The sequence below is a fragment of the Pteropus vampyrus genome, unplaced genomic scaffold, assembly GCF_000151845.1.
Source record: "Pteropus vampyrus isolate Shadow unplaced genomic scaffold, Pvam_2.0 Scaffold120, whole genome shotgun sequence".
Taxonomy (NCBI): domain Eukaryota; kingdom Metazoa; phylum Chordata; class Mammalia; order Chiroptera; family Pteropodidae; genus Pteropus; species Pteropus vampyrus.
Window position 1 is genome coordinate 4,709,355 of NW_011888901.1, and position 13,318 is coordinate 4,722,672.

Genomic DNA, 13,318 nt, shown 5'->3' on the forward strand with positions numbered 1-13,318 from the left:
GTCATGATCCTACCTTCTGACCTCCTCAGGCAACCACTGATCTGATTTCAGTATCTAGTAATTTCATATAGATGGAATCATACAATATACAGGGTTTTGTATCTAGCGTCTTTCATCTAGTGTAATGTTTTTGACTTCATCCATGTATCCTAGTTTGTTTCTTTTAATTGCTGAATGGTAGTCTGTTGTATGGATAGATCACATTTTGTTTATCCATTCACCAGTTGGTGGAAGTTTGGACTGTTTCCATGTTTTGGCTACTGTGAATTAATGTTATGAACATTCCTGTACCTGTCTTTGTATGGACATAAGGTATCTTTCTTTTGGATAGACTCTTAGGAGAAAAATTGCTGAGTTTTATGGTAAATTCATTTTTAACTTTTAAGACATTGGAAAACTGTTTTCCAAAGTGGAAATGCATGAGGGTTCCAGTGTCTCCACATCCTCTCCAAAACTAGTTCTTTTCTGTCTTTAATTATAACCATTGTAGGGAATGCATAATGGTATCTCATTGTGGTTTTGATTTACATTTTCCTGAGGACTAATGATGTTGAGCATCTTTTCATTTGCTTATCATCTATTAGTATACTGTCTCTGAAGAAATGTCTATTCAGACCTTTAGCCCATTTTTATGTGGATTATTTGTCTTTTTATTATTGTATTTTTCACTTTCAAAAAATTTATTGGCGTGACATTAGTTAATAAGATTATATAGATTTCAAGTGTAATACATCATCTGTATATTGCATTGTACATTCACCACCCAAAGTCAGATCTCCTGTTACCATATATTTGACCCTCCTTTACCTTATCTACCTTCTCTTTCCCCTCTTTCCTTCTGGTAACCACTAAACTGTTGTCTGTGTCTATGAGTTTTTGTTGGTCTTGTCCATTTGTTGCTTTCAGTTTTATATCCCACATATGAGTGAAGTCATATGATTCTCAACTTTTTCTGTCTGACTTATTTCACTTAAAGCGATTATTTCAAGATCCATCCATGTTGTTGCAAATGGCAGTATTTCATCTTTTCTTATGCCAGAGTCATATTCCATTGTATATACATACCACATCTTCTTTATCTAGACATCTATCAAAGGATATTTTGGTTGTTTCCATATGTTGGCCACAGTGAATAATACTGCAATGAACGTTGGGGTGCATATATCTTTATGGGTAAATGTTTTCAAATATTTTGGATAGAAACCCAGAAGAGGGATTACTGAGTCATATGGTAATTCTATTCTTAATTTTTTTGAAGACTCTCCATTATTTTTTTCACAGTGTCTGTACCAGTTTACATCCTCACCAGCAGTGTATGAGGGTTCCTTTTTCCCCATAATCTTTTCCTCCAACACTGTTATTATTTGTCCTGTTGATGATAGCCATTCTTATGAGTGTAAGGTGGTATCTCATTGTATTTTTGATTTGCATTTCCCTAAGGTAATGAAATTGAGCATCTTTTCATATGTCCGTTGGCAGTATACTTTATATATTTTGGACACTAGTCCCTTATCAGATATATGATTCACAAAAATTTTCTCCTAATCTGCGACTTCTGTTTTCATTTTCATAATGGTCTCTTTTGAAGCTTAAATATTTTATTATGTTGAAGTCCAACTTACTAGTTATTTCTTTTTATGAATAATACCTTTGATATATCTAAGAACATTTTGCCAACCCAGAGTCACAAAGATTTTTTTTTTCTTTATGTTTTCTTCAAATACAATTTTAGTTCTTAATACTTAGGTCTATTATCCATTTTGATTTAATTTTTATGTATGGTGTGAGATAGGGTCTAAATTCATATTTTTGCATATATATCTTGTTCTGTTGGCATCATTTCTTAAAGAGACTATTCATTTTTCTATTGGTTTATGTTGGAAAAAATCAACCATGTAAGAAATTCTGGACTCTCAGTTCTGTTCTATTGATTTTCATGTGTATATTTGTGCCAGTACCAAAGTGGATTTGGCTATTCTCCTGAATTTCCATGTAAATTTTAAGATTGGCAACTTTTTTTGTCAACTTCTACCAAAAAAGCCTGCTGGGAATTTGATAGTGAATGCATTGTAGTTATAGATCAGTTTGAAGAGACTTGTCATCTTGACAGTTTTAAGTGTTCCAATCCATAAACATGAAATATCTTTCCATTTATTTAGATCTCCTTTATTTGTTAGTATTTTAAGTACACAAGTCCTGCATATCCTTTAGTAAATTTATTCTTAAATTTTTATTGTTTTTGATGCTATTGTGAATGGAATAGTTTTAATTTCAATTTCTTTTCATTTATTACGAGTATATAGATATAATTTTGTTTTTAATCTTGATCTTGTATCCTGCTTGCTGAACCTTGCTGAATGCTTTCTAGTAGCGTTTTGTAGATTCCATTGGATATTTTACATATAGGAGTCTATCATCTGCACGTAAAAACCTCTTATTTTTTACGTGCAGGTGATATAGAAAATATCCTATATTTTACATATAGGAGTCTATCATCTGCACGTAAAAACCTCTTATTTTTTACGTGCAGATGATAGACTCCTATATGTAAAAATATGGGTATTCTTGATTTTCTTTTCTATTATCTTCCTTTTTTTTTTTTATTGCACTAGCTAGAACCTCCAGTACAACATTGAATAGAAGTGGCAAGAATGGACATCCTTGTCTTATTTCTGACTTATGGGGGAAAGCATGAAGTGATTCATTGTTAAATGTGATGTTAGCTGTTGGTTTTTGTAGATGTCCTTTATCAGATTGAGGATGTTCCTGTCTATTTGTAGTTTGTTGAGAGTTTTTTTTCTCCCTCTTTAATTCCTCCCTCTCCCCACTTCCACCCTTAACCTATGGATATAGCCATTTCCCCTTAAGAACTGGATCTCTGAAGTCGGGAAATCTCCTCCCACATGCTCACAGCATGCAACCAGGGCCAGGCACACCTAGGGCCAGGCACACCCGGGGCCAGGCACACCCGGGGCCTGGAAAACCCAGGTTATGATCCGTGGCTCCACCTGGGCACAAACCCAGGACCTTCTGCATGTAAAGCAGACATGCTAACCACTACACTATGGAGCCACCCCCTGTTGAGCATGTTTACCATTAATAGTGTTTTACCATTAATAGAATTGTCAAATGTTTTTTTGCATTTATGGAGATAATCATGTGGTTTTCTTTCATTAACATGGTATAGTACATTAATTGATTTTGAAGTGTTAAACCAACTTTGTATTCTTGGAATAAATCCCACTTGGTCATGGTAGGCAAACTTTTTTATTTCTTGCTTGATTTCTTGATGTCTTTGGTATGGTTCCAGTATCAGGAGAATAATGGCCTCATAGAATGATTTAAGAAATGTTACCTCCTGCCCTATTTCTGAAATAGTTTAAGATTGGCATTATTTCTTCTTTTAAATATTTGATAGAATTAACCAGGAAGTCATCTGGGCCTGAGCTTCTCTTTGTGAGAGGATTTTAAGTTTCTAATTTAGTTTATTTACTTTTATGGTTCTATTCAAATTTTCTGTTTCTTCTGGAGTGAGCTTTAGTAGTCTGTGTCTTCGAAAGAATTTTTTTGTATCACTTAAGTTGTCGAATTTGTTGCCATAAAGTTCACAATATTTCCTTATACCATTTTAATATCTGTAGGATCTCATTCCTATTATTGGTAAATATGTATTTACCAATAATAACATCAATTTATGTTGAGCTTCTCCAAGTACTAGCTCTTGGTTTAAATCATTTTCTCTATTTTTTTCCCTTTGTTTTTATTTCTTTCTTTCCTTTTCCTTTGTATTTAATTTGCTGCTCTTTTTCTATTTTACAGGTATAAGCTTAAGCCATTGACTTGAGAACATTTTTCTTTTCTAATATAAATTGTTAGTGCTATAAATAATCCTCTAAGTACGACTTTAGTGGCTGCCTACAAATTTGGATATGTTGTACTTTCATTTTCATTTAGTTCAAAATACTTTCTTTTTGACTTTTTTTTTTTTTTTTGATTCATGTGTTATTTAGAAGTGCCTTATATATTTTTCAAATATTGGGGGATTTTCCAAGGCTCTTTCTAGTTTGGATTTCTAATTTAATTCTGGTCAAGAACATATGTACTTTATGTGACTTGAATCCTTTTGAATTTATCAGGCCTTGTTTTATGGCTCAGAACATGGTCTGTATTAGTGATTGTTCTGTGTGCACTTGAGAAGAACATGTATTTTGCTGGTTTTCGTATAGTGTTTTATAATCTCAATTAGGTAAAGTTGGTGGTTAGTGTTGCGCAAATCTAATATATCCTTGCTGATTTTCTGCCTGCTTGTTCTATCAGTTATTGAGAAAGGAATATTGAGATCTCCAACCATAATTATCATTTTGTCTATTACTCTTTGCAGTTTTTTCAGTTTTGTCTTCATGTATTTTGAAGCTCTGTCATTAGGTTTGTAAATATTTCAGGTTGTTATGTGCTCTTGTTAAATGACTCCTTTATCCTTATGAAATGATCATCTTCATTTGAAGTATTATTCTTTGCTCTGAACTCTACTTTGGTGTCAGTATAGTCACTTAGCTTTTTTTGACTAGTATTACCATGGTATCTTTTTATATCCTTTGATTTTTTATCTTTGTTTCTATATATTTAAATTGTTTTATGTAGGCAGTATATAATTTGGTTTTGCTTTTTAAATCTTAACTGACAACGTTTATATTTAAAAATTGGTATGTTTAGACCATTTTCATTTAATGTGATTTTTGATGTGATTAAGTCTATCATTTTGCTGTTTTTTTTTTCTGTTTGTCCCATATGTTTCTTGTTCCCATCTTCTTCTTTCTTTTTCATTAATCAAGTGGTTTTTCAAATTCTGTATGTCCTTTCTTCACTTCTTAGCTATAACTCTGTTTTACTTTAGTGGTTGCTTTAGCATGTACAAGTTTAAATTATAACTAACTTATCTACTTTCAAGAGTTATTATACCATTTCATGTATAGTTTAAGAATCTTACAGTAGTGTAGTTCCATTTCTCCTCTCCCAGCCTTTTTACTATAACTCATCAAGCATTTTACTTTTATATATGTTATAAACCCCACGATAATATGCTGTTCATTTTACTTCTGTGATTGGGTCTTTCTTTAACATTTTTTTAGTGCAGGTCATTTGATCATGAATTATTTTGTATGAATGAAAATGTTTGTTTTCTTTTTTCTTTACTGCTTTAAGATATAATTCACATACTCTTCACCAATTTAAAGCGGACAATTTTAGTGTTTTTAGTACATTCATAGGATTGTGCAACCTTTATCACAATTTTGTTCTGAAACATTTGTCCCCCTCTAAAGGAAGTCACATACCCATTAAAATTGTTCTGATCACTCTCTATTTACCTTTTTGGTGAGGGAGGGATCCCCCATCCTAAATACAATAAGATGGTCGAACACACGACGCCCAACACTGGAAAGATGAGATAGACAGCAATTTACTAGTCACATATACTCAAAGCTCAAGGTAGGAGGAAACCTCATAACAAACAAGGCCACACAGATGTTGCTCTTGGGAGCAGAATGAACAAATATGGGCTGTAGGAGGCAGGCTTTATAATAATATAAGAATGAGGCGACCCCTAGTTCCCACCAGAGGATGTGATTGGCTTGTTTGAATAATCTTACAGGCTGGCAGGAAAGTGAAATTTGTTAGGTTAAAAATCTGGTAAAATGCAGCTGGTACAGTTGAAAGCAGGACTAGCTAGGTGGGGGAAGTTTTCCGATGGATATTTGTGGGGCAGTGAATATCTGAGAAGAACAGGGGAACTCGCAGTTAGGACTTTGGAGTCCTGTGAGGCTCAAAGATGTCAAGGCGGCACTTAATACTGCATCTTAATTTCAGACCTTACATCACAGCAGTTAATCCCCATTTCTCCCTAATCCTTCTTCCAGCTCCTGACAATCACAAATCTACTTTCTGTTTTTATGGATTTGCCTTTTGTCAACATTTCGTATAAATGGACTCATACAGTATGTGGTATTTTGTGTCTGAAATTTTTCCCTTAACATTATGTTTTCAAGGGTCATCCATGTCATAGCATATATCAGCACTTCACTCCTTTTTATTGCTGATTAATATTTCAGTCTATAGTTATACCACATTTCATTTATCCAGGCCTTAGTTGATGTGCATTTGGGTGGTTTCCACTTTTTGGCTATTATGAATAATTCTGCTATGTACACATTTTTGTGTGGGTATATGTTTTCATTTTTCTTTAGTATATACTTAGGTTTTTCTTGGCTTTTTAAAGTTTTTTTTTTGCTGGCTATAAAATTTTGGTTGATGGTCGTTTTTCTTTCAGTGCTTTCAAGGTGTTCCTCCACTGTCCTCTACTTTGCATAGTTTCTGATGAGAAATTGTCTGTCATCTTTATTTCTTTGAACATAAGTGTTTTTGGCTGCTTTTAAGATTTTACCATTGTCTTTAAGCAGATTGATTATGATGTGCTTTGATGTAGCTTTCCTCATGTTCTTGTGTTTAGGGTTTCTTGAGATTCTTGGATCTGTGGGTTTATAGTTTTCATCAAATTTGGAAAAACTTCAGCAATTATTTCTTTAAACATCTGTCTGTCCTACCCCCACTTTGGGACTCCAGTTTTCCATACAGTAGGCTGCTTGAAGTTATCTCACAACTAACTGATATTCTTTTCATTTGGGAGATTCTTTTTCTCAGTGTGTTTTGAATAGTCGGAATAGCTTCTGTTGCTGTGCCTTCAAGTTTAGTATCTTTTCTAAGTCTAATCTGCTGTCAATCCCATCCAATATATTTTTCATCTCAGACATTGTAGTTTTCATCTCTAGAATTTTGATTTGGGTCTTTTTTTTTATATCCTCCATATCTCTGCTTAGCTTTTTTGAACATATAATATATTATTATAACTGTTTAATGTTGTTCTCTGCTAATTCTAATATCAATTTCTGTTGGTTGATTATTCTCTTTAGTATGGGATGTCTTTTTCTGCCTCTTTGCATTCCTTGTAATCTTTGAGTGGATGTCCGAAATTCTACCGATGTCCGAAATTCTACCGAAGTCCGAAGTTCTTAACCTAATGAATTTCACTTCACTGCCTGATGCTAGATAATTTTATATTCCTCCAAATCTTCTTGAGCTTTGTTTTGGGATGCAGTTAAGTTACTTAGAAACAGTTTGACTCTTTCAGGTCTTTCTTTTATGATGTGTTAGGTGGGCCTGTTGCCATGCTCAGTCTGAGTTAATTATTTTCCAGTACTGAGGCAAGACCTTCCTGAATACTCAGTGCCCTGTGAATTATGTATTTTTTAGTCTGTCTGGAAACAAGCCCAGTGTAAGGGCCACTAGTACTTTCTCCAGCCAAACAGAAGGAAGATATCCTTTTGGATGGTTCTTTACCTAGCCACACATTGTCTGTTCAGTACCTTGCTGAATACTTGATGGGTGGACCCTCTGCAGATCTCCAGGATTCTTTATTTGAAGTGCTGCTGCTCTCCTGTTTGATACTCGGTCCTGTGAACTCTAGCTGCCTTGGTCTCCCTAGATTCTCATCTTCATCTTCTCAGCTGAGAAGAGGACTGAGGGAGTCCTCTGTGCTCTGCTTCATTTCACCTGCTCTGCACCATGGCATGGAAATTCTCTCAAGGCAATTATAGGGCTTACTTCGTTTGTTTCCCAAATTTCAGAATCAAAGTCCTTTGTTGTCTGATGTCTGATGTCTTGAAAACAATCACACACCCCCACCCCAGTTAGGTTATTTCTGTTAAGCTAAATCCAGTCCCTTTTACTCCATCTTGGCTGGAAGAAAAGTCTACCCAAAAGGTTTTGACAGATAAATAAACTAGTTGGGATGTGAACTCTTACATGATTTTTTTTTCCAACTAAGATTTTTGTTAGTATTTTAAATTATTTTCATAATAAATTTTTTGGTTTAAGTAAGTTTTCTGCTTCCTTTACAGCTTGCCTCTGAATATTGATTTGCTAGATAGTCCAGACTTACTGGAAACAACCATAGATGGTGTAATTGGGGCACCTGACACTGTGGAAACATCACAAGCATTGGATGAAATTAACATAGCCACCAGGCAAAATGGGTTAGAGGAACCTGAAGTTGAAGGTGGGAGTAAGCAAATGTTCTGTATAATATCAGTGACAATATTTTATTTTACTTCCCTTTGAAATGAGCTGTTTAAGTCAGTTCCTTCAAGAATACTTATGCTATGGTTGAATTTTAAAATTTAATGGGTTATGCCGTCTCGCTTTTTTGGCTTAAGTGTTCATTGAAATATTTAAGATTGCATAATTAGGACCATTAAACATTTGTATTATTTATAAGTCATTAAATATTTATGAATTTTCAAACTTGCTTTTTACTTTGTTTCTTGAATGAAAATTAAGAGAAAGAGTTTTTAAAAAGATTTTTAGGTCACAGGATTGAATAAATGTTTGGACATTCCATTAGCTTCTAGAAAGTATTATGTTTTTAATGAGGAGTGTTGTTGCTCAGACCCACAAAAGTAAATAATTCCGACAGAAAGCTGCTTTCCTTAACTTTTTAAAAGATTAAAAGATAATAAATTGCACATTGATAATTTCTGTATATTTATGAATTTGGTTTGATATTAAAGTGTAAATGGTCTTTAAACAGGAGTTTCCTATTGAATCTCAGTGTAATGTGTGTTAATTTAAAAGCTAATATTTATGTGGCTCTTGTCAATTTTGATTTCTATCACTGAAGTTTGACACCATCTCTCAGCATCTCATAGGAAATTGCCTTTGAGTATGCCATTGTCTCTGCAGAGTATAGAATACAGGAGCAGTATTTAGTAATTTAGAGATAGAAAGTGTTAATGAAATTATACAATGCTTCTGGTTAATAAAACACACAGAAATACTACTGGTAATTGGCATTAAAAATTTGTTCTTTTGTTCCCTAAGCAACTAGTAAAAATACATGGTTAAACAAGTATTTTGATATGTTATGATTTTATGTTCTTATTGACATCTACCATGTTTGAGTTGTGTTTATGAATCTGAAGTCAGGGAAACAAATTAACTTTGATTTAATTTGATTATTTTAAAGGCAGCAGTTAGTCATTGGATTAAGAAAACCCATTACTATTTCTCTTGTACTTCTTTGCCATAATTTCTTTTGGTTAGTTTCCAGTTTTTATAGCCCTGCCCTGGACTCTATGTTTTGTTAGATATGATTACTCTGTGACTAGAAAGATGCAATATATAACACACCAAGGCCATCAGGATTTAGATGCAACCAGAAGCAGGACTAGCTTAATATGGAGTATTTCCAGGGTTAAAATATAGTCTCTATTATAGAGATGGCAGTACTGATTTTATTTACATTCCATTTTATGTTCATTATATGAATTTTAAAAGGTTTTTCAGTGCTGCAGTTGTGTTGTATTAGCAAACAGTCTTTATTTAGTACTCATTTTCTGGAAATTGTATTTGTTTTGGGCAACATCGCAAAATGAACTAGGGATGCCTAGAAAGGAAAATATCAAATGAGATATAATAACTCTTTAAATATTTAAAAGCCCAGTATAGCAAAAAATTTATTTCATAGTGCTTTATTGGTGAATCTTGGACCAGCAATTTGAAAGTACAGGGAAGCAGATTTGGAATCAGTATAGGAAAGAATTTTTTAAATGTTTGTGCCATATATCAGAAATAGATACCTACCAGTGAGTGAGCCCTTCATTATAGAAGGTATCCATGCAGAGCTTAAATGCTGTTGAAGTTATGACAGAAGAAATTCTTTTACAGTTTGGGAGTTTGATCAAGTTTACTTATTCAATTTCAGATTTATATCATTTGCTCAAAGTCAAGGAAAATAAAATGTTTTGATATTAAGAACTAAGGTCTCATAATCTTGGTATCCAATTTATTCTTTATTTTCTTTTGGTCGTAATGTCAAAATCCTTAGTCACATAGGTGAGTAGTTTTAAATAGGAACTTTAAAAAATAGCTTATCCTACAATCTCAATGTTCCTCAGCCAAACAGATGTAGCAGAGAAAGCTTAATTTCAACAGAAAAAAAACAAAAACAAAAAACCCTAAACCCAACAGTATTCATTTGTCAGCATAAGCTAAAGGATTTGTGGTCTCATCATCATCATGTTAAAATTTAGTATCAAATAATTTGAAGCATAAGTAAACCAAGAGATGGCAATTAAGTAAGTAGATAAGTGTGGAAGATTTTGAGAAGGTAAGTGTTGAATTAGTGATTCTCATCACCTGGAAAGTTTTAAAAACTACCAGTGCCAGAAATCTACCTCCAGAAATTCTGATATCATTGTTCCGGGGTCAGCTCTGGGAATCAGTATTTCTTTAAAGCTCTACAGCTGATTCTAATATGGAGAGATCCACTGAGTTAATTGATGGACACTGTAAGATGATCCCTTTGAGCAGGAGGAAACGATTTCATAGCTTTTCTCTTCCTTCTTTTGCCTGGTTATATAGAAATTATTAGGCATGCAATAGCTTTTTTGTTAAGTGACCATGTAAAAATTCAAACTCATACCGAATTAGTCCCTGTAAAATAGGATTATTACAAGTGGATAATTTAAACAGTGTTCATTTAAAGCTGAATTGTATTTAATGTATTATCTTTTCAGTGGTTAGAGGACTTTATTTATAATGTCTTTTGCAGCTAAGGTGGAACGTAATGAAAACAAAATGCTTGTCCTGCATCACACTTGATGTTACCAATATATAATATGTTAAATTGATGAATAAATAAATGCATGTCTTTCATCAGTTTGCTCCATATTAGTTTAGTTTTAGGCTGTGTAAGGAAAGAACACAGCAAAGTAGCTTCGGCAGGTGCTTGGGTTGTTGTTATGAAGGAAAGGGTTGTGTCACAGGTGATCTCTGCCCTTTCTTTGGATCTTTTGGCCAGTAAGCTTTCTTAACCATACATGCTAGTGAGATTCTATGTTTAGTAGCTTTTTAGGAGTGGCATGGATACAGGACAGTGTTCCTACTTAGGTTAACTCTTAATCAAAATAATAGAGATTTACCTGGTTATAGAAAATATATTTATTCTGTGATAATCTGGATTATTACCTTTAATTATTAGTAACTGGTGTTAGGAAAAAAAAAATGAGTCTATACCCTCGTACAGCTATGACTACCCAGCAGGATAAGGGGCTATTTTGCCTTTTTTTTCCTCCTCCAGCATTAAAAGATGCGTCAGAGAAGCTGAAACATCTTCAGATGGAAAACAGTTCATTACCACCCCATCATCCCAACATCGATGTTAACATCAACAACCAGGTATTCAGATTTCTCCTTTGTGTGCCTGTCACACATCTCCAGTCCTACCAGAAATCTTTTCTTTCCAAAGCTAATACTTTCTCTTTTCTTTTGCTGGGAAATCTGTATGTGCCGAACTCATAAAATTGGTAGATGCTCAGGAGCGAAGGAGGGAACTTGGGCAGCAACATTAGGACTGTAACATCATCTCATAATTTTTTTTAGACACACAGTCAAAAGCGATATGGCTGTAAACCTTTTATTTTGATTCAACCCATTTTCTCTTAATTCCATTTAATGGGTATTAATTTAGTTGAAGAACTTGGTGAATGCCCTTTGAAATTATAGAAGGATTTATTTGAAAGTAGCTGCTCTGTTGTATAAACAAGGAAAATAATAGAACTTCAGATGTTTTGTACCTTTCACCACTCTGTCCTCTGAAGTTTTTTAGGCTTTGGGTAGGGAGAGTACATATGGGTTAAACCAGTTAAACTTCAATTAATTGTTTGACTAATTAAGAAATTTTTTCTTATTTTTACATTAAATAACTAAAATAAATTGAATGAGATAAAACTAATTAATTGTATCAGGTGTCCCCACTAAATAATAATCTGGAGACACCTTTTTTCCCCTGTATATAGACAGCAGGTAGCAAGGATCTGTTGAGTGCATCTTGGTTTGGTTTAGTTTGGTTTGGTTTTAAAGAGGAAAGGGGAACAGGTGATCTGCAGTGTTCTTTCATCCTTGGATAACTAACTGGAATTTCTTCAGAGACCAGTATGAAGCAGAGTGATTTTCTTCTTTCTTGCATAGTCATTGTTAAAGCTGTCCTTTGAATCCCTTTTTTCCCCTTTTGTGTTTTTTTCCCTTAGGAATGTTTTTTAGAAGCTGATTAAATTTCAGGAAGGCTTTCATCTTCTTAACCTTGTCAATATTTTTCAATTATATTGGTCTCTCTTCTTTCACATTGTCAGTTTTTGTTTTTGTTTTTGTTTTTTACTCTCTGTAAAGTAGGGGAATGCAGGATCAGAGACAGAAGGGTTAATTGAAAGCTTTAGATGGTTAATAATTAATTTGACAAAAGTTTAGCGACTGGAATGAACCTAAAAAGGTATGAAGACTGGTGAATCTTGGGGAGGGGGAAGAGGAGTGATTGTTACACTGGCCGAGAACTTAAGCAGACTTTAGATCTCTAATCCCTGACATAAGCTCTAAACTAAGCTGACTCTGACAGCCAAGGACTGCTCTACAGTCATTTCTGATCAGGTCTAATTTAGGGTATTAGGAATCAGAGTGTCCTTTTAATTCTTTTGGTCTTCTGTTTGCCACATTTTAGCCATCCAAGGCAGATATATCTACATTGTAGTAATTGGGTGCCACTGGAGTTATGTGCTCTAAGAAAATAAATTGAAAATATTTTAAAGCTATTACTCAACTTGTATTGCAGTAATTTTTTCTATAGTACACACAATGATAATTGTAGAAAATTAAAGCAAATTTTAAAAAGCAGAAAATTATAAATCCTGCATTATCCCACTATTAAGAGATAGCTACAGTTGACATTTTTAAAGATATATACTTTCGAACATTGAAATGTGATATATTTTTAAAAAATAGAAATGAGATAACATTGCTTTTTAAAACTAATCAATTATAAACATCTTTCTTTATTTCAATGACACATTATAGGCAATAATAGTTCAACTGCATGAGTGTGTCATCATTGTGTTTACTCAGTCCCCTGTTAGACATTTAGATTGTTGCTAATTTTCACTGTCATAATCAGTGCTGTGACAAAGTCTTATAAATAAATATCTGTAATCATCTTTGATTATTTTCCTAGAAAGTGGAAGTGTTAGGTCAAAGTACAGGGGTAATTTTAAAGCCTTTGGTATTTGGCACGTTTGCAAAATTACCTTCCAGAAATATGGTAACAATTTATACTCTTACCTGTGATGTGTGTTGAATTATTGTTTTTAATATAGGCAGAAAAAAAATATCTTCCTGTGTCAGAGGCAGGTTGCTCTGAGAATCTTGTAATGTGATTAAC

At 33.6% G+C, this 13,318-nt stretch overlaps 1 protein-coding gene across 5 annotated transcripts in view; it reads left to right on the forward strand.

The window, feature by feature from the left end:
* The window catches only part of EPB41L5 (erythrocyte membrane protein band 4.1 like 5), a 152,691-nt gene that overhangs the window by 97,715 nt on the left and 41,658 nt on the right, over positions 1 to 13,318 (forward strand). For all 5 annotated transcript variants that reach the window (XM_011366100.2, XM_023534120.1, XM_011366101.2 and 2 more), the window contains 2 exons: positions 7,953 to 8,110; positions 11,192 to 11,289. In XM_011366100.2, coding sequence (XP_011364402.1) covers positions 7,953 to 8,110; positions 11,192 to 11,289 — 256 coding nt within the window. The remainder of the gene's footprint in view (positions 1 to 7,952; positions 8,111 to 11,191; positions 11,290 to 13,318) is intronic.